Source organism: Mustela nivalis (genome assembly GCF_964662115.1).
Source record: "Mustela nivalis genome assembly, chromosome: 7".
Classification (NCBI taxonomy): Eukaryota; Metazoa; Chordata; class Mammalia; order Carnivora; family Mustelidae; genus Mustela; species Mustela nivalis.
Window position 1 is genome coordinate 5,294,007 of NC_139026.1, and position 20,883 is coordinate 5,314,889.

The following is a 20,883-nucleotide window of genomic DNA, read 5'->3' on the forward strand; positions in this document are numbered from 1 at the left end:
AGGGACTTTGAAGTAACAAAAAAGGGGTGGCAAGCAAGCAAAGCCGTGAAGCCAGAGTTTGCTGTCGCATTCTGTCCCTGTGACTACTCCCTGGTACTTCAGAGCCGGGTGGGGGTGCCAGGGTGCGGCAGGCCACCAGCGGCTCACCCTAGTCCCGGCTATCGTCCCGGGAACTGCTGCCCGGTTCTCCCCTTCCTCTGTGTGGTCTCCTCTCAGATGGCCGTTTTGGTTTCATTTTATCTCATTCCTCCTGCTTTTCTGGTGATGGTCCCTGATTGCCTGTCTTGTCTGATAACTGACGTTCATTAATTATTTTCAGAGCCAAAAGCCAAACCAAACCAAACAACCAAAAAAATATATATATATTTTTTCAAAGCAAAACCTGGTGTCAGACCAGTGTCTCTATTGCAGCCTGATCCCATCTAGAACCCCCTCTCCCACCTCTCTCCCTGTCTCCTCTGTCCTGCCCGGGGCCTCTGAGGCCCAGCGGCCCCTGCCTGTCTTGTCTGCTGGGTCTCCCTCACTGTTTGTGTCTGCAGCGCAGCTGGCTCTGCCGGCCACGGGACCAGTGCAAACAGCTGCCGGCCAGACACACCCAGCCTCGTCTAACACATCTTGTCTTTGTCCACCTGATTCATCCTTTCTCCTTTTTTTTTTTTTTTTTTTTTTTTTAATCTTTTAGTGTCTGCTGCATGTGAAGGTCCCTGCTTGGATCTACTTTCTAATGTAACCTCCCTCACCCCTCCTCCCCTCCCCTACCCCTAGAAACCCTCTTCCAGACCCAGCGCCTGGGCCATTGCCCTCTGCTGGCCAGGAGAACCTTCCTTCTGTCTCTGCTCACTGCTGTTTAGGTTCCCCTCTCCGGAGCGCTCCACGTGTGTCCCACTGAGCAGAGGGCCGCCAAACAGCTAACCTCACGTGCTCCTCCACGGGCAGCATCTTGGCCAAGCATCTTGCCCAGCGGCCAGAATGCTCCCCGGCTGCCCACCTGCCTCTCCGCACGCTCCTAAAATGACTGACCCATCTGTGCAGCCCCTCGTCAAGCACTTGAATGTCTCGCTCTAGTCCTCTATAGACAAGCAGGCAACCAGCGCTGCCCAAATCGAGCCCCTGTTCTTTCTGTCTGTTCGACTGGATCCATTGTGGTGTCTTTGTTCATTCCTCTGTTATGTTTTGTTCTTAACTTTGCATGAGTGTTTGACACACTTTCCTGCCTTGACACAGGGCATCTGCTGTCCAGGCACAGCCATCACCGGACCTCATGGCCCTGTCCCTTTGTCATGTGCCTTGTCCTGTGCCTGCCTCCCCCGCCTGAGCAGGGGGCATCTGCGATCACTTCTGCCTCCATGTGCGGCTTGAGGGGGTGTGTGTGCTTTTGTGCCCCACCCCCACCCCCGCAGCTGGGTCTGTCCACTCTGACCTCAGCCGCTGCCTCTGTGTGTTCGCGGCGGGGCCCTGGGTCCCACCTGTGCCCTTGTGTGGTCGTCCCCCGCTCTGCACCCCCCACCCCTGCCGCCTCCTGCCCCTGCCCTGAACACGCCACCTTGGAGGCTGCCGGGATTCGCCCCTCGGCGCGGACGCCCGGCCCGGCATGCTGCGTTGGCTGTGTGTGCGCCACGCCGAGAGGCTGACTGTCTTGGGCCGCGGGAAGTGGGCTGTCATTAACCACCGGCTCCGTGTTTGTCCCTTACTTGTGTTTTAGAGAAGGATGAGGCTGCAATTGAGCGCTCTCAGTTCAATGCCACGTCAGTAGCTGATGTGGACAAGCGGGTGAAACGGCGGCTCCTCATGGGTAACACTTTTCTTCCACTTCCTTTGTTGTGCTCGCGCCTTTGTCCGCGTGTGTGCGCGTGCGCGTGCTGCTGTGTCGGGCTGTGCGTGCGTGCCGGCGCGCGGGTGTGCGTGCGTGCGTGCGTGCGTGCTGGCGCGCGGGAGGTGCGTGCGTGTGTGCGTGCCGGCGCACGGGGTGTGCGTGGGGGGGCTGTCTGCGGAGTGTCCACGTGCGTGTGGTCGCACGGGCCGTGTGTGAGTGGGGGCTCCAGTCCCGGTGGGAGCTGACCTTTTCTCTGTTAACGTTTACGCCCTTCATCAAGCACGTGTGTGTGGTGAGGGGCCCAGAGCCAGTGCCCAGTGGCCTCTGCGGGGGACACGGTTGCTCTGCGTTCCTCCTCTTCCAGTACATAAGCAGGACCAGCAAGGCAACAGGGACACCCAGAAGCGACGGAGGGCCGCAGCGTAGAGCAGGCATTCCCGCAGCAGGGCGCCTCTCCATCTCCTTCCGGAGAGAAGGCACATCCAGGGCGAGAAAGACAGCTCGGGTGGGCACTGGCTTTGTAGTTGGGAAATCTGCTACCCAGAGAGGACTGTTCGGGCCATCTGGCAGGCCCTGGGTAAAACAAGGTTCATTCAACCCCTTCTGGTCCCCAGGCTCCTGACTCGGTGAATGACCCAGCCTGAGGTGGGTGCAAGTGGGCAGCCTTGGCCCACTTTTCCCTGAACTTTAGGCACCCACTTGCCTCTGCGCAAGGAGCAGAGGCAGGTGTGATGTGGGCTACACTCCGGACACTGACCCTGGCCTGGATCCAGATTCTAGGGAGTCTTGCCCAAAAACTGCTGGTACTGCTCAGGGTGGCTCAGGGAGGCCTCCTCAGGGAGGCCTGCGGGTGTGGCTGACCCTCGGCAGGGTGAGGAAAGAGAAGGAGCGGGAGATGGCTGTTCGCTCACAGAGCAAGTCTGCCCCTTAGTTCCGTGGTTCTGCACTTGCTGGTCCCTGGATGGTACCAGCTTCCCAGGCCTCTGGCGCACAGCTCTAGGGTGGGTTCGGATCCTCACAACCTTCTTTGTGGCAGTCTGATAGGCCATAGCAGCCTTGGGAGCTGTGGGGCCAGGTGGTACATTTCCTCTGTCCTGGAGGAGGAAACAGGGTCTTTGGGGTACCCTGGGTTGCCCACAGTCACATACTATCCTGCACAGCCTAGCTAAGCTCTAAGTTCATGGCTGTGTTAGGGTCACAGGACCATGGAAGTCAGAGCCACAGAGCCCTGGAGAGGTCGCCTGCTTTTATGGTCCTCATAAGAACCTCAAGTGAGTCCAGGCACCCAGGGCAAAGGGAGATGTAAGTGGGGCCATGGAAGGAATATGACCTTCCACGTTGGGGACTAAGCTTGAAGCCCATCTCCCCCAGTGGGGCTTGGAGGAGCAAAGGAGATCTGGACGGGCTGCTGGTGCTCTGTGCAGCCTGTGGTCCATGCTGGGCAGGACAGGCCATAGCCATGTTTCTCAAACAAGAACACTAAGGTTCAAAGAGTCTGGAAGATTCACCTCTGGTAACAGGCAGATGGGACAAGGTTTGTCTGGAAGCTCCCTCTCTATAAGTTCTCGGGACAGGCCTGTCATGTTGACTTGTGCTGTCTGGGTTGGCCTGGGAAGGGCTGGATATGGCCTAGGAATGGGCTTGAAAGCCCCAGCAGACAGGCTTGCCTACTACCATCCCGGAAGGTGTGAGTCAGAAAGGTGGCTGGAGGTGGGTGATGGGAACCTAAGAGCTGTTGGTGCTCTGAGGGCACGCTGAGGCCCCAGCCTCACTTACTGGGAGAGGTGGGTACTGCTGCCCAAGACCAGAGCTCCAGAGCAGGGCAGGGCCATGTACTGGGTCCCCAGAGGCCCTGTACACCTCCGAGCAGGAGAGTGATGGCGGAAGAGGGCTGAGCTGAACTCGCGTCAAGCAGGTGATGGCAAGGTGCAGAGAGGAGCTGTGGACTTGTTTTTTCGAATTACAGTCGGCGAGTGCTAGCCTGGAGTGCGGTCAGGGAGATGAGAAGGAATGAGCTCAGAACACAGGTACCCTCGCTCCAGGTTTGGGAGGCAGTGTTAGGAGAGCCAACTGGGGGGCTTGGAAGGAGCTAGGGAAAAGGATAATGGTTGGCCTGCCCTGAATTCGCACCTCTCGTGATAGAAATCCCCTCACACATCCCTTTAGAACCCATTCGGCCCCCCAGGCAGGAAAAAACCTCCCTCCTCTGGTGACCATATCAGCAACAGACTGCTTCTGCAGGCCCAGGGTGACACCCCCGTTCCACATCACAGAGCGGGTGGTGGCCTGTAGCAGAGCAGCCGGGGGCCATTCAGGGCTAAGTGGCCCTGCCTCAGCCAGCCGTGGGGTCTCAGCTATACCCAGCAAGTGCCATCTATAATTAACCCCAGTCACGGAGCACAGGCTAAGAACGGGGGCAGTTATGTTTTCTTTAAAGAGGCTCAAAATATGTGACAGACGTTTGATTTACATTAAAATCAGTTAAAATATTTGGGTATGAGGGTTGGAGTGATAAATTTCAAGTATCTGGCTGACTTGTGCAGACCTGACTACAGGTACCTGAGTACCCAGCTAAGTTTACCATGGGCTCCTGGGACCCCAGTCCCAGCAAGACTGATGAGACACTCTGGGGCATTCTTGCCAACCCAGGTATTCAGTCAGTCCCGCAGTGTGCATGGAATGGACGCCCTGCTAGCCTTCTGTTGCTGCTCACAGGGTTCTGCAGTCTCAGTGCCTTACAGCAGCAGCAGCACCTCAGCTTCCATAGGTCAGAAGATGGACCTGGGACTCACTGGGCTAAAGTCAATGTGTCAACAAGGGCTGCATTTTTTTCTGGAAGCTCTAGAAGCTTCTAGAACTACCCATATTCCTTGGTTTTAGGCCTCTTCCTGTCTTCAGAGCCTACGGCATTGCATCTGCCTGACCCTGTTTCCATCAGGCTCGCTTTCTCTGACCTTCCTTCTCTACCTTTAAGGAATCTTGTACTACGTGGGCCCACTCAGATCATCCGGGACAAGCACCCCTCTCAAGGGTCTTAATTTAGTCATATCTGCTGAGTCCATTTTGCCACATTATATCATGGAGGATTAAGAAAAGGACATTTCAGGGGACTGTTACTCTCTTGACCACAAATGGTTCAGACTTAGTCTGGGAGGAAACTCCCAGGCTGGCTGCTGTGAGCTCCAGAGGCAGAGCCCCCGTCCGCCCTCTTCACTTCCACCGACTGGTGCACTGATCTCGGGGCACAGGGGTGGGCACAGTGACAGCTGGCAGCATGGGATGTGCAGGTCCACACAGGAAGCCCCCACCCCCCGCCCCGGACTTACAGCCTCGGCAGGTGCCCCCAGAGCAAGCACCCACCCCTTCCTCGGCAGCCTCCGTGCACATCAGCCCGCTCATTCTGGAGGACTCTTCCTCCTCACCGTGATCTGTGCCAGGGTCTGAGGTCTGTGGACTCCCAAGCCCAGGACCCTAAGTCAGGAGCTGAGTAGCATCAGCCCTCCCGACTGGAATGTGTCCTCATAGGCACCTAGGGGTCCCTCTGAGCCCAGGGGAGCCAGGTGCTCCAGGTCCGGTGCGCACAGCAATAGTTAGCCGAGAACCCCAGCCTTTCTGTCCTTGCTCTGTCCCGGCCTTCACTCATCTCCCAGCCACCCTGAGGCTTAGCGCTAAAGCAGTTCCCATTTTACAGTTGAGGACACGGAGGCCCAAAAAAGTATCAGGAGCTGGCTCCCTCCATTCCCACAGCGGCCCGTCTCCATTGTCCCTCCGTTGAGCCAGGCTTCCCTTCCTACGTCGGCATGGTCCCATAACCCTCTCACCTAGCGGGGCTCCCAGGGAGTGGCGTGAACAAGCGGAGGGGCCTGGCAGACAGGGGAGCTGCTGAGAGAGCTCTGGGAGGGGGGCCCAGGGAATGGAGCCCTGGAAGGCCAGGGAGGACCAGGCAAAGCAGGGCAGTTGTGCTCAAGGCTGACACTTGGGGGTTGCAGACTGAGCCCTGTGCTTTCCCCAGCCCCATCTCTTAACCATACAAGCCCCTGAGAGGTCCAGCTGATGTCGCACACATTCACACTCCTGCCCGGCTCCCCGCTCCTCTGTCCCCCAACCTGCCACCTCTTCTCTACCGCCATCATCTCCAGGATCCCTGGGCCTCTCCTGATTTCCTCTCCCAGGCAACCACATGCCCCCCACGCTGGTTCCAGACCCACCCCTCAGTCACCTCCTGGAAGTCCCCTCCTAGAACCCCTGCACGTGCAGCTTCCCATCTGGGCCACGCCACCCACCACTTTTCACCAGGTGCCATCTGACCCGGTTCTACCTGGCAAAGGCTTGTCCACACGTAACCGGACTTTTGTTGCCACCCCGATCCCCACTTCTTACCCCTCCTCCACCAACACCCTCTTTTATCCCAAGCCTGGGGCTCCCCAACTTGGGACAGAGGTCAAGTCTGCCAGCTCTCACAGCCCCCGGGAGCACAGCACAGGGCATGGCCCAGAGCAGGAACACAGGGAAGGCCGGTCGGCCCAGAGCAGGAACAAAGGCTTCCTGGAGGACACACCTGCGGCTGAGTGGGGCCTTGCTGCTCCCCGCTGCCACAGGCAGGTGTCCAGCTGGGAGAGAAAGGGGGCAGACGCGGATCTGGAAGGCTGGGCAAGCCTGGCAGTGGGGATCTGAGACGAGGGAGGTGATGAGACGGGGCAGTTTCCCAGCCAGGCGCTTAGCCGGAGGCCGGCCGGAGGAGAAGGCTAGGCAGACCTTGGGCCAAGCTCCAGGCACTGGGCTCTTGCGCAGGAAGAGCCAGCGCAGTTAGACTTCGTCCCTCTCCATGAACTGCTGCCAAGCGTGACTGCTCTCTAGTCAGCTGGAGACCCTGGCTGTGGTCCTGTCCTCTGTTTAGCGCCACACACACACACACACACACCCCAACCTCCCCCCCACACACACATATGCCCTAAGGGCTGGTGGAAGGAGGAGGCGGGTCCTGGTGACTGGCTGAGTAGTCCAGGGGAGGGTGGAGGCAGGGCACTGGCAGGGCTTGGCAGACAAGAACGGGCAGGGCATCGGCTGGCCCAGATGGAAGCTGCGGCCTAGAGGGACATAACTCACCCCAGACTCAAAGTGTGTCTGACCAGACCCAGGGTTCCCAGTGCCAAAGCCCAAGCCTGGCTGGAGGGACCGGTCCTACTCCTGTCCTGGAGAGGCCCAGAGCACTCACCTGTAAGCCCCTCGGCTTCTTTTGGAGCCTGAGGCCTTAGTGCTTTCTCCTCTCTCTGGGCCCCCGATGAAGTTTGAATCTGCTTCTAGCCAGGCTGTGTGCTCATCTCATGAAGTGTAAAAACCAGGGGAGCTGTCCCCTCGGGGGGCACAGCTAACACAAGGCATACTCTGAACACTCTTCTCTCAGCCCCTAGAATGAGGCTAGGGGGACAGTTACAGGTCATGTGTGCCCTGCCCCTCTGCAGACAGGTGAGTGCTGGCAAGCCGCCCCCCCCAGTTCCTGCAGCTTGCGGGGGGGTCCCTGCTGCTGTCCCTGAGTGGTGGGGTCAGAGCAAACAGAGCAGGAAGCGTGCGCTCAGGCCCAGTGGTTGGGGTTCAGAACTCTCAGCAGGCAGGGGTGTTGGAGGCACAGCAGCTAGTAGAGAATCCTACGGCTTGAAGCCAGTGCATGGTGGCACGGCTGGGGCCTGGGCTCGGGGTGCTCGTGCGGCTGGAGACAGAGGGCAAGGAGCACAGAACGGTGTTACAGAGAGAGGGATGTGCTCAGGCGGGCAGCTGGGGTGACCCCGAGAACTGAGGGAGATAATGCCGTCCTCGTCTCCTGACAGAGCTGGCCCAGCTCAGGGGGGCTGAGGGGTGAGCCAGGGTCACATGGCTCTTTGGAGGCATGTGTTCATGGCTTCCCTGGGGGAGACCATGCATGAACCAGAGAACTGGGCATGGGGACACCTGGCCTGCCGTGCTGCTCCCTCCCCTGGATGGCCTTGGTAAGTCCCTTCCCCTGTCAGAACTTAAAAGCACCTCGTGTTTCCCCAGACTCTGGGGCTGTGACAAGGGTCAGCTGGGACAGTGGTGCCTGGGCAAGTGCTTCCCCAGTCAGAGTGACTCTCAGTGGTTGGCGCAGCTCCCAGGCTTTGTGCAAAATGCCTCCTGGTTTGTGGCAGCAGCCCCCCAAACCTCCCTCTGACTTAGCCCTGAAGCCTGTGTGCCACCAGAGCTCCCCACCAACATAGCCTGTCTGAGGGGAGCCCCGCGGGTAGGTGGCTGCCTGCTCCCAACGGCTCCTCATGCCACCCCATCCTACGGGCAGTTAGGTACACTTGACCCCCACGTGCTCCTTCTGGGCCTGCACACCCTGTCCCCAGCCCCTCCCTGTCCTGCCTTCACCCTTCCCTAGGTGTTTTGGCCCCTCAGGATTTGGTCCAAATGGGCCCCACAGCCCAGCAGGATGTGACCCCGTGCCCTCTGCCACCTGATGGCCCACTTCCTGATGTGTGAACTGGTTGACAAGGCTCCTTGTCCTGCCACACTCCAGAGGGTCCTGGAACTTGAACTCCAAGCCACAGAGTCCAGGGCACCTTTATTTACCAATACAGTTTTTGGTTCGTCCGCGCTCTTCCGAGGAGCCCCCGAGTGCAGAGACAGCGGAAGTGACTGGGAGCGCCAGTCAGCCACCCACGGCTCCCCTCCCGCCCCAGCCACCTGGGCAGGCGACCGTCCAGCCTTCCTGGCTGCTGATCCCTCCTGCTGGCTCCCCTCGCCTCCAGGGTGGCTGGCTGGCTCCGCCAAGGGCAGGCCCGGTGCTGGCCGCAGACCAGGCGTCGGCAGCTGCCTCTCGACCAAGGAGTAACCAGAGCTCAGGGCTTCCCGCAGCGAGACTCCCGGGTCTGTCCCAAGGAAGCCGGGGTGGGGCCGGGTGGCTCCGCGGGCGGTACCTTTGTTTGAAGAACTGTGCGTTTGTTCTCAGAGGTACGGGATTGGAGTTTTGCTGACAGTGATTGTTTCCAGTTTGTTGTCCAGGCCCAGGCTCTGCGGCCAGACCTGGGCTCTGTCCTGACTTCCCCGGGGATCAGCATCGTCTCCAGGCCGGGGGCACTTCACGTCTCTGAGCTTTGGTTTTCTCTTTTGCTAGAAGGGGGGCCATAGTCTGTACTCTGAAGCAGCTCGGATGAAATGTTCAGTGAGGAACGCCTGGCCTACATGTGGCACAAGGCACTGCCCCATCACATTCCATTCTTTCTTCCCGCCTTCTCCTGCCCAGGCCGTTGGTGCTTTCCTAGGGGCCTTGGAATGCTGGGCCCAGGCCATGAGATGAGAAGCCTGGGGCCCGCCTGACCTCGATCAGGTCGGAGGTGGTGGTGCCATAGGGAAGCGGGCCGAAAGAACCAGCGACGTGAACGAGGGCCTTTCGGCGGCCAGCCGGGCACCTGCAGTCTGGACGCTTCCGTGAGGTCTGCCCGGCTCACAGGCCAGGACTCGGAGAGGGAAGGCAGAATCCATGTGCCAGCTTCACTGGCCCCCGGAAGTCCCAGGGTCGGGGGGGAAGAGGGGCGCGTGGATGCCGGGCGTTGTCTCCTTGGGCCCCAGGCTGTCCTCTGCCCTAACTTTCCCTGAGTCCCGGCAGCCATCGGGGATGCGGAACAAGTTCCCCTCTGTTGAGCAGCGTCTGGGCTGAGTCTTTGGCTCCCTGGACATGGAAAAGTTGCCAGCAACTTGCAGGGGTGCCCTTCAGGCCACAGATGAGGAGACTGAGGCTCAGGGATGTGTCACACAGGCCTGCTCTGCGCATGATGCCACCCCAGGCTCCCTCCAGGGAACGGTGGGCAAGGGCCTCGCGCGTGGCATGTGAAGGCTCAGCGGGCATTTGCTGCTGGTGGTGGGTGTTCTGAGAAGGTCCCACATCTGGGAGGGGCAAGGCAGTGCCGAGGAAGGGTCACCAACTGGGCCTTCATGAGGCTGCTGTAGAATGGGCGTCACGATCTCTCGCTCTCCTGCCTGGGATGGCCTCCGACAAGAGGGTGCACGTGAGCCCCACTTTGTCTGCTCGCAGCGCCCCTCCCCTTAGTAGCCAGACTGAAGGCAGGAGCCAGAGGCCAGGAGAAGTCTTGCTGGCATGGCTCTGATTGAAGAAACTTCCCCAAGGTCTGCTCGTCTCACTCCTGGTCAGCCTCTTCTCTGCCCGCAGCCCCCACGCCTGTTGCCACAGACTGCCAGGCGCCGTCCCTCAGATCCAGAAGGGTCCCGCTCTCTGAGCACCAGTGTGGAAATCCCACCCAGCAGACAGGCCCGTGAGAGGTGTCACCCCTGAGATCACAGGCCTGCCCCGTGCCTCCAGAAGACAGTTCCACTGACGCTGACAGCAAACTGCCCTCAGCAGGGCCAGGTCCCAGGTAGATGGCGCTGGTGGGGTGCTGCGGGCCTGAGGGCCTGTTCCCTCCACGCAGCTGGACCAGAGTCAGCACAGGGCCCAGGTTGGGTCTCATGGTCACCCACTATGGGCTGTAGAGGCAGCATCCAGAACCCACCAGGTTGCTTCAAGGTCAGCCCGTGAAAACCACGGGCCAAGGGGTCCTCTGGCCTCAGATGTGACAGAGAACAGTGCTGGGTGGCAAGCGGGGCTCCCAAGGCCCCCTTTCCCTGGGACCCGGCCTGGGCCCCTTCCCGTTGAGGCTGCTGTCCTGGCCTCCACAGTCGCCCTGGCTCCCCGCACCGCCTTCCCCAGGGTGTCCCCCAGGGCCCAGCTTCCCTCAGAGCCCCAGGTGCCCCCAGGGCAGAGTCACCCAGTGCCCAGCCCTCATGGCGCCTCTCCCCGCACAGGCAAGAGCCGCTCTCTGCAGACGGCTCTCAGGAGTGGGCATCCGCCAGCCGAGGCAGAGCAGGGTCACTGGGCAGAGGAGGGAGGCAGGAGCAGGGGTGGCAGGCCGCAGACAGGGATGAGCCCTGCTCCCCCTCCCTGCAGAGGGGCTGGGGGCCCGACCCCTGTCACCTGCCCAGGGGACTTCGAGAAAACCAGCAGGCTCACTGTGCCAGAGGGTCATCCGTTGCTGGCAAGGCCCACGACAGGCCACAGGGCCACCCACAGGTCAGTGGTGCCGGCAAAAAGAGGTGGGCTGTGAAGGAGAGGCCGGCCAGTGTGCAGACCTCTGCCAGGGAGCATGGCTTGTACCCCAAAGTGACAGGAGCCACGGACGGCTCAGGAATCAGCTGAGAGAGGAGAGCGCAAAGGCAGAGATTCCGAGGCTGGGCAGGGAGAGCCAGGGCCTAACTCCTCTTCCCAGCAGGCTTCCCTTGGTCTTAGCGGCAGAAGGGCAGGTGGGCCAGCCCTGACTGAGGCCTAGACAGGTGGCAGCAAGAGCTTTGGGCTCCTCCAGCCACCAGGGTGGGGCCTGCAGGGGACAGGGCAGATGTCTGGGCCAGCGGGGTCTGTCTGGGTCCTGGGGCTCACAGCTCAGCCACCGACCAGAGCCTCCGGAGCGGGGCCTGACCCGTCCCCTGGAGACAAGCCTGGGATTCCTGGGATTCCCAGTCACACCAGGGGGAGAGCCACAGCCTAGGGACCGGAGGATCCTTTGCCTAAAGTCCCCCAGTGCATTGGGAACTAAGGGTGGCATTCGGGCCTCTGGACCCATGTCCAGTTCTCCTCGGGGCACTCTCAGCAGGGGACGCTGCTCGGCCTGCCGTCAGCCCGTGTGAGCGTCCTCCTCGCCCCATGCCTGTGCCCCTGGCTAGCGCGGCCACACTCGCAGGTGGCTACACTCGCAGGTCCTCTGTGCTGGCAGGCTCGTCGGGCTGCCTCCCCCTGCCAGGCCCAGCATAGGGCCGGGGCTTGGTCACCTCGCCCCGCCTCCTTCCTCCAGGGGCTTGTTCTTTCAGCAGAAATCGGTCCTGAGCTGGGCATGGGGTAACCCTGACACAGCTCTTCCTGGGGAGTGAGTGGTCTCTGGGGGAGACAACCACACGAATGGAAGCCTGGGGCCTGGGAGAGCCAGCAGGGCTCAGGAGAACTCGGAGGGGCCTTCTGAGTCTTGAGGGGTGCACGGGCCTGGAGCCCATGCTTGGATGTGATGGGGTGAGCCGGGGGGAGGGGGGTCCGGACTCCTGGGCCAGTAGGTAGAGTCCACGCCCCATTCTGTCTGCCCTGAAGCCTGGGTCGGTGTCAGACGCATCTCTAGCTCTGCTCCTCTCTCAGCCTCCCAGCACCAAGGAGTCTTTCCCAAACTGTTGTTGAGACAGAGCAGGGAACCCATCTGCTGCCCCACCAAGCTGAGGTCTCCAGTCACCCAGGGACTCTCTGAGGCATATCTGCGCCGCCAGAGCAGGAGCTCAGATGAAGCCTCGACAGACTCAGTGCTAAGACTCTGCACATGGAGGTCCGGGACCAAGCCTGTGGTCACTGTTGGGACAATTTACAAAGCACCATGATGTCCACGCTTGTCCGGGCCTTGCACAAGCTCCACGGTAAATGCCATCACTTCCATGTCACATGTCAGGAAGCCCAGACTCCAGGAGGACAAGCGCTTGCCTAAGGCCCCAGGGCCAGGTGTGCAGCTCCTATGTCAGCCCCTGTGCAATCACCGAGACTGTCCACAGGCCTTCCCAGACCTTGGCCCAGACCTAGGGCAGAGCAGGCAGACAGCTCCAACTCAAAGAGCCGCCCGCCGTTCCAGCCCAGGGCTGGCCTCCCGTCTTCACATCTGCTCTGCCTCTGTAGGGAAAAGACCAAAGACTGGCCTGGTGACACATCTAGGGTTTTTCTACCTGCTGAAAAGGGGTTTACTCCCAGGCCCCTTCCCGCTTTAACCCCCACCCCATGCCCAGCTTCCCCTGCCTCCAGCCCGGCCACGCAGGGTAAGAGTTGGCCCCCCTTGCTGGGAAGGAGACCAGGCACCATGAATGCCCATCTCCACTGCCCCACTGCCAGCTGCGTGGCCCCCGACCACACCTGACTCTCTGACCTGGTCTGGCTCACTCATCCGTCGGGAGTCCCCCAACCTTGGGTCCAAATATTGGCTTCTCTAAGTAATGGAGAGACTTGAGACACGGGCCTGGCTTCACGGGTGTGTGACCCATACACTTGCCCCAGGCCCTGCCCTCAGAAGGGCCCCCAACTGGTTGAGTGTTTGGTTGCCTCTGTCTTGAAATTTCCAATATTTGAGCGAGGGCCCTTCATTTTTTCTTTGCGTGGGATGTCACAATGGGTAGTCGGTCCTGCCTGGACAAGTCCTTGAACTTCCCCTAGCCTCTGTTTCTCTGCCTGCAGAAGAAGCCAACTTCTGGGGCTGATGCGAGGCCAGTAGATGAGAGGGTCCTTTTGTCGGCTGTAGAGGACTGTGTTCTGGGGGGGGGCTGTTCCCCTTGTCGCCCCCAGGGGGAGAGGAGAGACTTTGGAAAGACCCAGTAGCTCTTTTGGAGAGACTAGAGGGCTCTCAGAGTCCAGAAAGAACGTCTTCCGTTCCCTGGGACACACTCTAAGGGTATGGCTCTGCCCTCTTCCCCCTCACACCCCCAAAGGTCTGGCGCCTGGATTCCAGCCTACCTTGGCAGCATATGCTCCTAGATGGGGTGTGGCCTCACAGGGCAGCAGCGGCACCCCATCTGCACCCCCACCCTGAGGTGCCAGAGACAGCACCACTGCAGTCCCCAGCCCGTGTTTGCTGTTTGCACGTGGGGGATCCTGCAGTCAGAGGAGAGGACAGGCTGCCTGGTTTCTGCATCTGAGACAGTGATGACCCAGTGCCAGGCCTCTGTGCCTCTAGTCTTGGGAAGCAGGGAGGTGAGGCTGCTTTTTGAGGCAAGCAGAGAAAGCGGTCCAGGGGACCCTGTCCCAGGCTGATGGCCACCCAAGGCAAGGAGCTCCCTCTGCAGCTCCCAGCAGCCTCCGCTTGGAAACTCCCAGGCACAAAGCTCCCAGTGCCACCCAGGCCGGCCCATCCTGTAACTGTAGACTTTAATCCCCGAACCTGACTTGAGCCCGAAGGACTGCGTAGACTTTGTCCTCCTCCTTTCTGTGCATCTCACATCGTGCCGTGGACATCTGCTGTCCTCAGAAGGATACAGCCACCAACCCTGTGCTGTTGAGGGGATGCTAGGGGCCTGGCAGGAACAGTGGCGTGGGCAGCATAGAGAACAGGCTGGAGGCTGGTTGCTCGGTGCACTGCCCCCTCCCCCACCCAGCCAGGCCCTGGCCTCAGTAAGTATTGGCTCTTAGCGTTACTGCACGAGCCTGGAGGCAGCGGCTACCCAGAGTGAGGCAGTGGCCAGGAAGACAGGGACCGTTGGCAAGGCTATGAATGTCACAAAGGCAGACTCTGGTCGCCAGGCCCAGAACGGCAGCTGTTAAGGGCAGGGACTGGCATCAGATGCTAAAGAAATACAAGACCAGGCCTGGGGGCCCCAGGGAGTGGTATGCTCGGAGGCCGGGAGCACTGGAACAGGAGCCGTCAGGGTGGAATGTGGAGAGAGTGGCACCTGCTGGCGCTGTAGGGCCCTGGAGCTGGGACTGGAGATTTCAGGCTGTCACGCGGGTTGGAGTCGGACCCAGCAGGTCCCACCAGCTCTGCCACTTAACGCACAACCCTGGGCTGATTACTTGCCTGGGAGGTGGAAGGGGCGGGAACTGCCTCTCAGAGCTGCTGAGAGTCTGGGGGACTTCAGGCTTGGAGGGCTGCGCTGGGACTGGAGCAAGGGACCCGCCATAACCAAGTGCTGTGGAGTGATGGTGTCAGCGCCCAGAACAGCCCACAGGGCCTTCCCCGGGGCCCCCGAGCCCCTCACTCAGAACGTGAAGTTTAGACCCCAGACGTTGTCTAGGGCAACACAGGAGATTACACATGTGGACCATGCAGGGGAGAAGCTAGAGAGTGGATGAGTCTTCACGCAGACCCCAGCCCCCTCCTGGCCTCCACCTGCCCTGTGTGTGCGGAGTCCCATCAGTTCTGGAAGGCCAAGTTCTGAGTCCCCCCAGGACCCCAGAGATATGAAGGCCCAACAGGAGCCCATTTGACCAGGTCCATATCTCAGGGACACAGCCGCAGCCCACCTCCCCACAGAGAGGCCCAGTCGCTGTCAGTGTCCCCGAGTAAGGTCATAGCTATGTTCCAGTCCCAGTTCTCCAGGGCCTGAGCCTTACTTCCCTGCCCCTGGAGAGCAGGCAGGCCCTCAGTGGGGCTCTCCCACATGAAAGGCTGAAAAGGCACCTGGAGCCTGCATTGGCCCTTTGATGTGGGGCTGGGAGGCGGGACTTCCTCTCTGGTTAGAAGCCCAGGAGGGGCAGCTGCCGTTTGTGGAGCAGCTACTACATGCCAGGACCCAGACCGAGCGCTTCGAGCAGGAACCCGTTTGATCTCACCTCCGGCCCTGGAGGGAACGCGTGCTGTCCTCACCTGCCAGGTGCGGGTGTCGCGGTCCAGCCCGGGGGGTAGCCTACCTGGGTCAGTCCGTGAGGACAGGGCAAAGCTCACACTCTGCCCTGCCCACCTGCGCTGTCCCAGTAAATAGGCCGGTGGGGAGACGAGAGGGCCTGAGCAGGCCAGACTCCAGGCAGAGCCCGGCTTCCGCTAACAAAGGCCACCCTAGTACAGGGAAGGGCGGTGGCCTTCTTTCTGTGCCTGGGGCCTGGGAAGCTCCTTGCAGAGGTGGCCTTTGAGCTGGGCCTGGGAACACCAGCTCGTGAGAGGCCTCCACGCCGCTGGGCCAGCACACACATGGACAGGAAAACCCACAGAACTGCGCACACCCAGCTGGGGTCTAAGATTTGTGGAGACGCACAGAGAGACAGGCCAGGAGGAGTCAGAGGCAGGGGGACTTGCCTTTCACAAGTAGTTACAACTCATCCTATCATGGTGAAGACTTCAGCCTTGGGAAGAAGGGTCGGGGGCCGTCTGCCACCCCTAGCCCCTATGTCCAGAACACTCAGGACGACACCTGCTATGCCCCACCTCCACCCGGCAGGCTCACAGAGATGCAGATGTAGACACAGAAGGGAAAGCCAGATGTCCCCCCGTCCCTGCCCTGCCACCCAAGCCCCCACACACACACACGCACACAAATTGAAGTTCAAAGGAAAGGTATCAGGAATTTGGTAAAATGAGCAGCAGGGACTCCTGGCTACTGGCATATTTATTCAGTGATCACGCCTCTGGGAATACAGACAGCGAAGAAGGACAGACAATAAACCAATTAGGGGGAACCTTCAGGGAAAAGGTCCACGGGGCCAGGTGCCCAGAGGAAGCCAAGGTAGGCAGGCGAAGAGTTTTGGATTTTAAAAAATGGGGCCTTTGACTCCTCAGCTCCCAACAACGAAGAGAAGAGAGAAGCCCATTCAGGCACGGTTTCCACAAGATCAAAGCACACAGCTGCTCAGGAAGAAACCCAGGTTGAAAGGCCCAGAAATGGGGTCCTCTGTGTGCGGGCCACCTGCGCCCTGGTGACCCAGCTCTGCCAGCCCCTTCTCCAGGCCTGGGGAGGATCATTCTCACCACACGACGGGTTCGGTGACCTAGGCCCTGCCCCAGCCATTCCAGGCCCTTTGAATTTGCAAAGGGAAAAAAAACACTAGACAAGCTTCAAGTGGACAAAAACCAGACGCCTTTAGCTTACGGCTCAGTGAGAACAGATGTTGAGCTGAGTGTCTCATCAAGGTGATGGATGGTGTGCGGGCTTGGGGAACCCCGCCCCGGAAACTCCACAGCCAGGACCACCAGCCAGTCCATGCTGAGACCATTTTGGGAGCCCCAGGGACTGCGAGTCTGGGTTTGGAATCCAAGTCCGGGCAGGGCAAGGGTTTAAGAAGCTGGCCCTAGGCAGTTAGATACCAGCCACGCTGATCTCAGGAGCGCGGACCTGTTGGCAGTGACGTTTACTCCAGCAGAGCCCTCCGGAGCGTGCAGACCTTTACCCACCGTCATCATCACGGTGGGTCTTCACCGGCAGCCCCACAGGCGTGGTGCCATTCTCCCGTTTCACACATGAGGAGCCTGGGGCTTGGGGAAGCCCACAGCTAGAGGGATCAGCCAGAACTCCAATTCGGGTCTCCTGCCTCAGTTGGTCCCCGCAGAGATGGAGAAAGGAGGTGGCTGCTGTCGGAGGACACTGAGCATCTCTGTCTCTCCCCCTCCCCCCAGAGACGTGTGCGGTAAACAATGGAGGCTGTGACCGGACCTGCAGGGACACGGCCACTGGCGTGCGGTGCAGCTGCCCCGTGGGATTCACGCTGCAGCCCGACGGGAAGACGTGCAAAGGTCAGCTCAGAGCCACTCAGGCAGGGGTGGGGGCTGCATGCTCGCGCTGCACGTGTGACCATGGCTGCCTGTGATGGCAGGGGGGAGTCCGGGGTCAGCCGTACTTCTGCTGGAGAGGCCGACGAGAGGGAGGGTCCACGCCAGGGCACTACGCAGGTTTCAAGTTAGGGTCCTGCTGTCCAAGGAAAGGGCTGCCCGCTGTGCTAGGCTAGCGGTGTCTTCACTGCAGGAACTCCTGGGCCCACAGTGATTCATTGAGGCCCGGGTGGGGCGTGGGGCAGAGGTGCGCGCCGGCCATCTCTTCACCCTCAACCTCGTGGTAGCATCCGGCAGAGCTGGGGCAACAGCATGACCCGGGGAAGTTTGGGAAGGACCAGTCTCCTTGTACAGGGATGGGATTGTCTTCTCGCCACCCATAGAAAAATGCGGACGCTGTGTGTCCGTGTCGCTGGAGGACTGACACGGTGGGGGCTGTCAACTGGGAACTGGGGAGGCAGAAGGACTCCACTCAGAGTTAGAAATGAGGCTCTCGGAGGATGAGGGGACGCCTGTGCGAACGGGCCAGTCTCCCAGCCTCTGGAAGAGAGCAGGTAGACCTTCCTCTGTTCCTGCGGGTTCGCTGGCTCAGCCCCACAGAGTTCCTAAGTGCCTCCGAGGGCACTTCGGGTGCTAGGGCTCCTTCAGGAAACAAGAAGCAAGGGGAGCAGAGAAGCGAGAGCTGTCAGGACTCTGGAGACTGAAGGGCCACCCCCCAGCCCCAGTAGAGAAGCCCGAGCAGCCACAGCCATTGGGCAGGGAGTAGAGGGGACCGCCAGCGCCCCTGCAAGGGAGGGAGGGACAGCCCCTTCGCCAGGCTGGCCCTGCGAGCCCCACCCCTCCCCCCCGCAGCCGTGGGCCCCTGCCTCCACCTTGCCAGGGATCCGGCCAGGCTGGAGGTGCGCGAGCGGAAGGGCAAAGGGGCTTGAACTCCCTGAGTCCAGTGGCTGAAGATTCGGACAGTGGAGGCTTCTGTAGGTTTTAAATAGTCCGAGGGGGGCTATTTTCAAGCCTATAAAAATAGATAGCATGTGACTTCCCCTTCCTAGCTGCTCTGCTGGGAAGAAACTAGGGGTTATTGACAGAAATAACAGCCCTCGCACCTGTTTATTTGAAAATAAAGCCCTTCTGTGGCCCCTGCCCGGCCCACTTGGAGCCGAGCCGCAACACGTGGACTCGATGCCAGGGGGACGGACCAGGGCTCCCCGCGGGCCCAGCCGTCCCCACAGCCGGCAATGACATAGTAGGCCTAGCCCTGTGCCCTCAGCACTGGGGCAGAAGAGGGTAAAGTCGGCCCACGCTGCCTCCCTCTCGGGCACGGAACTGCAGGGGCGGCACAGCTCAGTCCCTGACCTGAGGCCGGGAGCTGGCACCAGAAGCCCAGCTGTCCGTGCCACAGCCATGCCCCAGCAGAGCACCTGTGGGGGGCTGTGCTGCCCCCGCCCGGGCTTTGGGAGGCTGGGGGGGGGGGCGCCTGTCCCCGCCCCACTTCCACCTCATGTCTGGGGGACGGGTGGTGCCGAGGGGAGCTGCCCACAGCCGGAGGCCGACCCTGATGAGCCCCCCACGCTGCTTCCCGCAGCTTCTCCTGAACCACTCCGGCTCTTTAACGAGGGCTGCCCCTGCTCAGCCCTTTGCCCTCAGCTGGACCCCCTCCCCCCTCTGCCCTGCAGGCAGATCTCATTCACTGCCCCACCAGATGGGATTTCTGGGCTCCCCCCGCCCCGTGTTCAGGGGCTGGGGAGACAGGTGCATGAACCAGAGCTTCCCTGTCCCTGGAGATCCTCTATCGGATGCAGAAGACAGTTTCTCAGTTTTTTAAATCACGAGCTATACATGTGTCACTGACTGCTTGGTGCCGGATGGAGACGTAGAGTCTGGCAGCAGGCAAGGACCAGAGCCCGCCCTGCTCCGGGGCTGGGAGGCCGTGGGGGGCGGCATTCATCCTGGCGGCCTTTCCAGCGGCACCGTGGCCCAGGGTGCAAGGACCCGAAGGGGTCCAGGGCGCCCAGGGATGTGAGACGTGGGGAAGGCCAGGCCAGATGGTGCAGGGGCTGTGTGCTGGGGGGCTGGTGTGCTGGGGGGCTGGGCCCTTCATTCCTCCAAACCTTGGCACGCCCCCCAGACACTCCCGGGCAGGGAAAGCACCGGCTCGGTTTCCATTTTGAGCCAGTCCCTGACCACAGCTTGGACGGGGTTCTCTAGGCAGGGTCTGGAAGAGCAGGGAGGCGGCCGCTGTCGCCACCCAGGCTGGAGATGACCTAGCTTGACCCAGCTGCTGGCCACAGTAGTAGAGATGAGATGCTGTCCTTGATACCCGGGTATCTGGATACTGTCCTTGGAGGTAGAATTTAAGGATTAGGGGACTAGTCAAAAACTGCATCATGTCCTCAAATCAGAGAACACTGGAAAATGAAGGCTGACCTCCGGGCTTGGTGTCTCAGAGCCTCGAGCGCACAGCCGAGCTCCCTGGGGCCAACCGGAGAGACGCAGGTCAGAGCGCGGGCACTTGGCGGGACCAGCCCAGCTGGGAATTCCCGGCCCCGAGGCTTCGGCTCCGCAGTGGGCGTACAGCCCTGGTCCTGGCAAGGGCCCAGAAGGGACATCAAAGGAGTGATTTCAAAGGTTCAGCGTATTCTGGAAGCCACAAGCCACTGTGAAGCAAGACCAATGGCTGGAGGGTGAAGGTAACAAAGGCCCTGGAAAATCCAGAGTCGAAGCCCGGGGCCCACAGGGGTCACGCGGCAGGTGGAGACACACCTGGGAAAGTGGGGGTAGTTCTGCCGGAGCCCCAGGAGCCATGGTGTGATCAGGAGGATGCGTCCCAAGCCCTGTTTCAAGAGTGTGGACAGTGCAGGGCTCCAGCCTCAAGGCTTCCTGTTAGTTGCTGCACCTGCTTGACATTGGGAAGGGGGCACCTCGCTGATCGGCCCTTCTGAAAGCAGGGAGGTCTGGGGCCTTGACTCCCAGAGCTGGAACCTGGATTTCTTCAGAGACACTGGCCCCTCCTCCCAACACCTTCCAGAAGAGTTGGGAGAACTCCCACCCACCCTCTGTTTCTCCCTCACCTGCCCTCTGCCCAGGAGCACGCCCTCCCCACAAGGCTGCTCTAGGGCAACGCCAGCCCCCACAGCGGGATGGGCAGAAGGAGCAGGAACCGTTGTCCTTCTTTGTGTTCTGTGTGTTCCTATAGCTCCCACCCCGCCTTCCCTCCCCTGACCCTACTTTCAGCCACTCCGACTCCTTCATTCTTTATCTCCTCAGTGAACGCTGCGGGCAGTCACACGGTGCAGGCTGCATACTGGGTCCGGGGCCCCCAGACAGGAGCCAGCTCCCCCATCTGTGTCCATGACAAGGGGACAGCCAACTCTGGAGGGGATGTCAGGGAAGGCTTCCCAGGGAGGCAGCTGTTTGCAGGGACAGGCCGTGTGGGGGCCCCGCTGGGTAAGGCCGCCGGAGTCTGGGCTGCGGAGGCAGAAGCCAAGCGCACAGAAAGGGGAAGGCAGGACACCCAGGCCCGGATGCCCGGGGAAGGGCCTACAGAAAGGGGCTGGCCCTTCATCCTGGGATGCCCGGGGGCCACGGGAGACTTGTAAACAAGTAGGGGTCTGCTGGCTGCCTTATGGGATCAGGACCAGTGTGAGCCCAGTGAGGAAAGAGAGGAGCCTTAGAAGGGCAGGAAGGGGAGAGAGGGGCAGAAGCCACACCCCAGGCTCCCCTCAGAATGAAGGTCCAGGGGCTGTGTGACTGTACCCTGGCTAGAGCTGCGGGGTGCTTCTCCCACTCCTACCCCCAGGC

At 60.7% G+C, this 20,883-nt stretch overlaps 1 protein-coding gene across 2 annotated transcripts in view; it reads left to right on the forward strand.

The window, feature by feature from the left end:
* The window catches only part of SCUBE1 (signal peptide, CUB domain and EGF like domain containing 1), a 131,722-nt gene that overhangs the window by 81,408 nt on the left and 29,431 nt on the right, over positions 1–20,883 (forward strand). Inside the window, exons 7-8 of one of the 2 annotated variants that reach the window (XM_082739858.1) lie at positions 1,703–1,792; positions 16,933–17,049. In XM_082739858.1, the coding sequence (XP_082595984.1) occupies positions 1,703–1,792; positions 16,933–17,049 (207 nt within the window). The remainder of the gene's footprint in view (positions 1–1,702; positions 1,793–16,932; positions 17,050–20,883) is intronic. The other variant, XM_082739859.1, reaches the window with a different exon arrangement.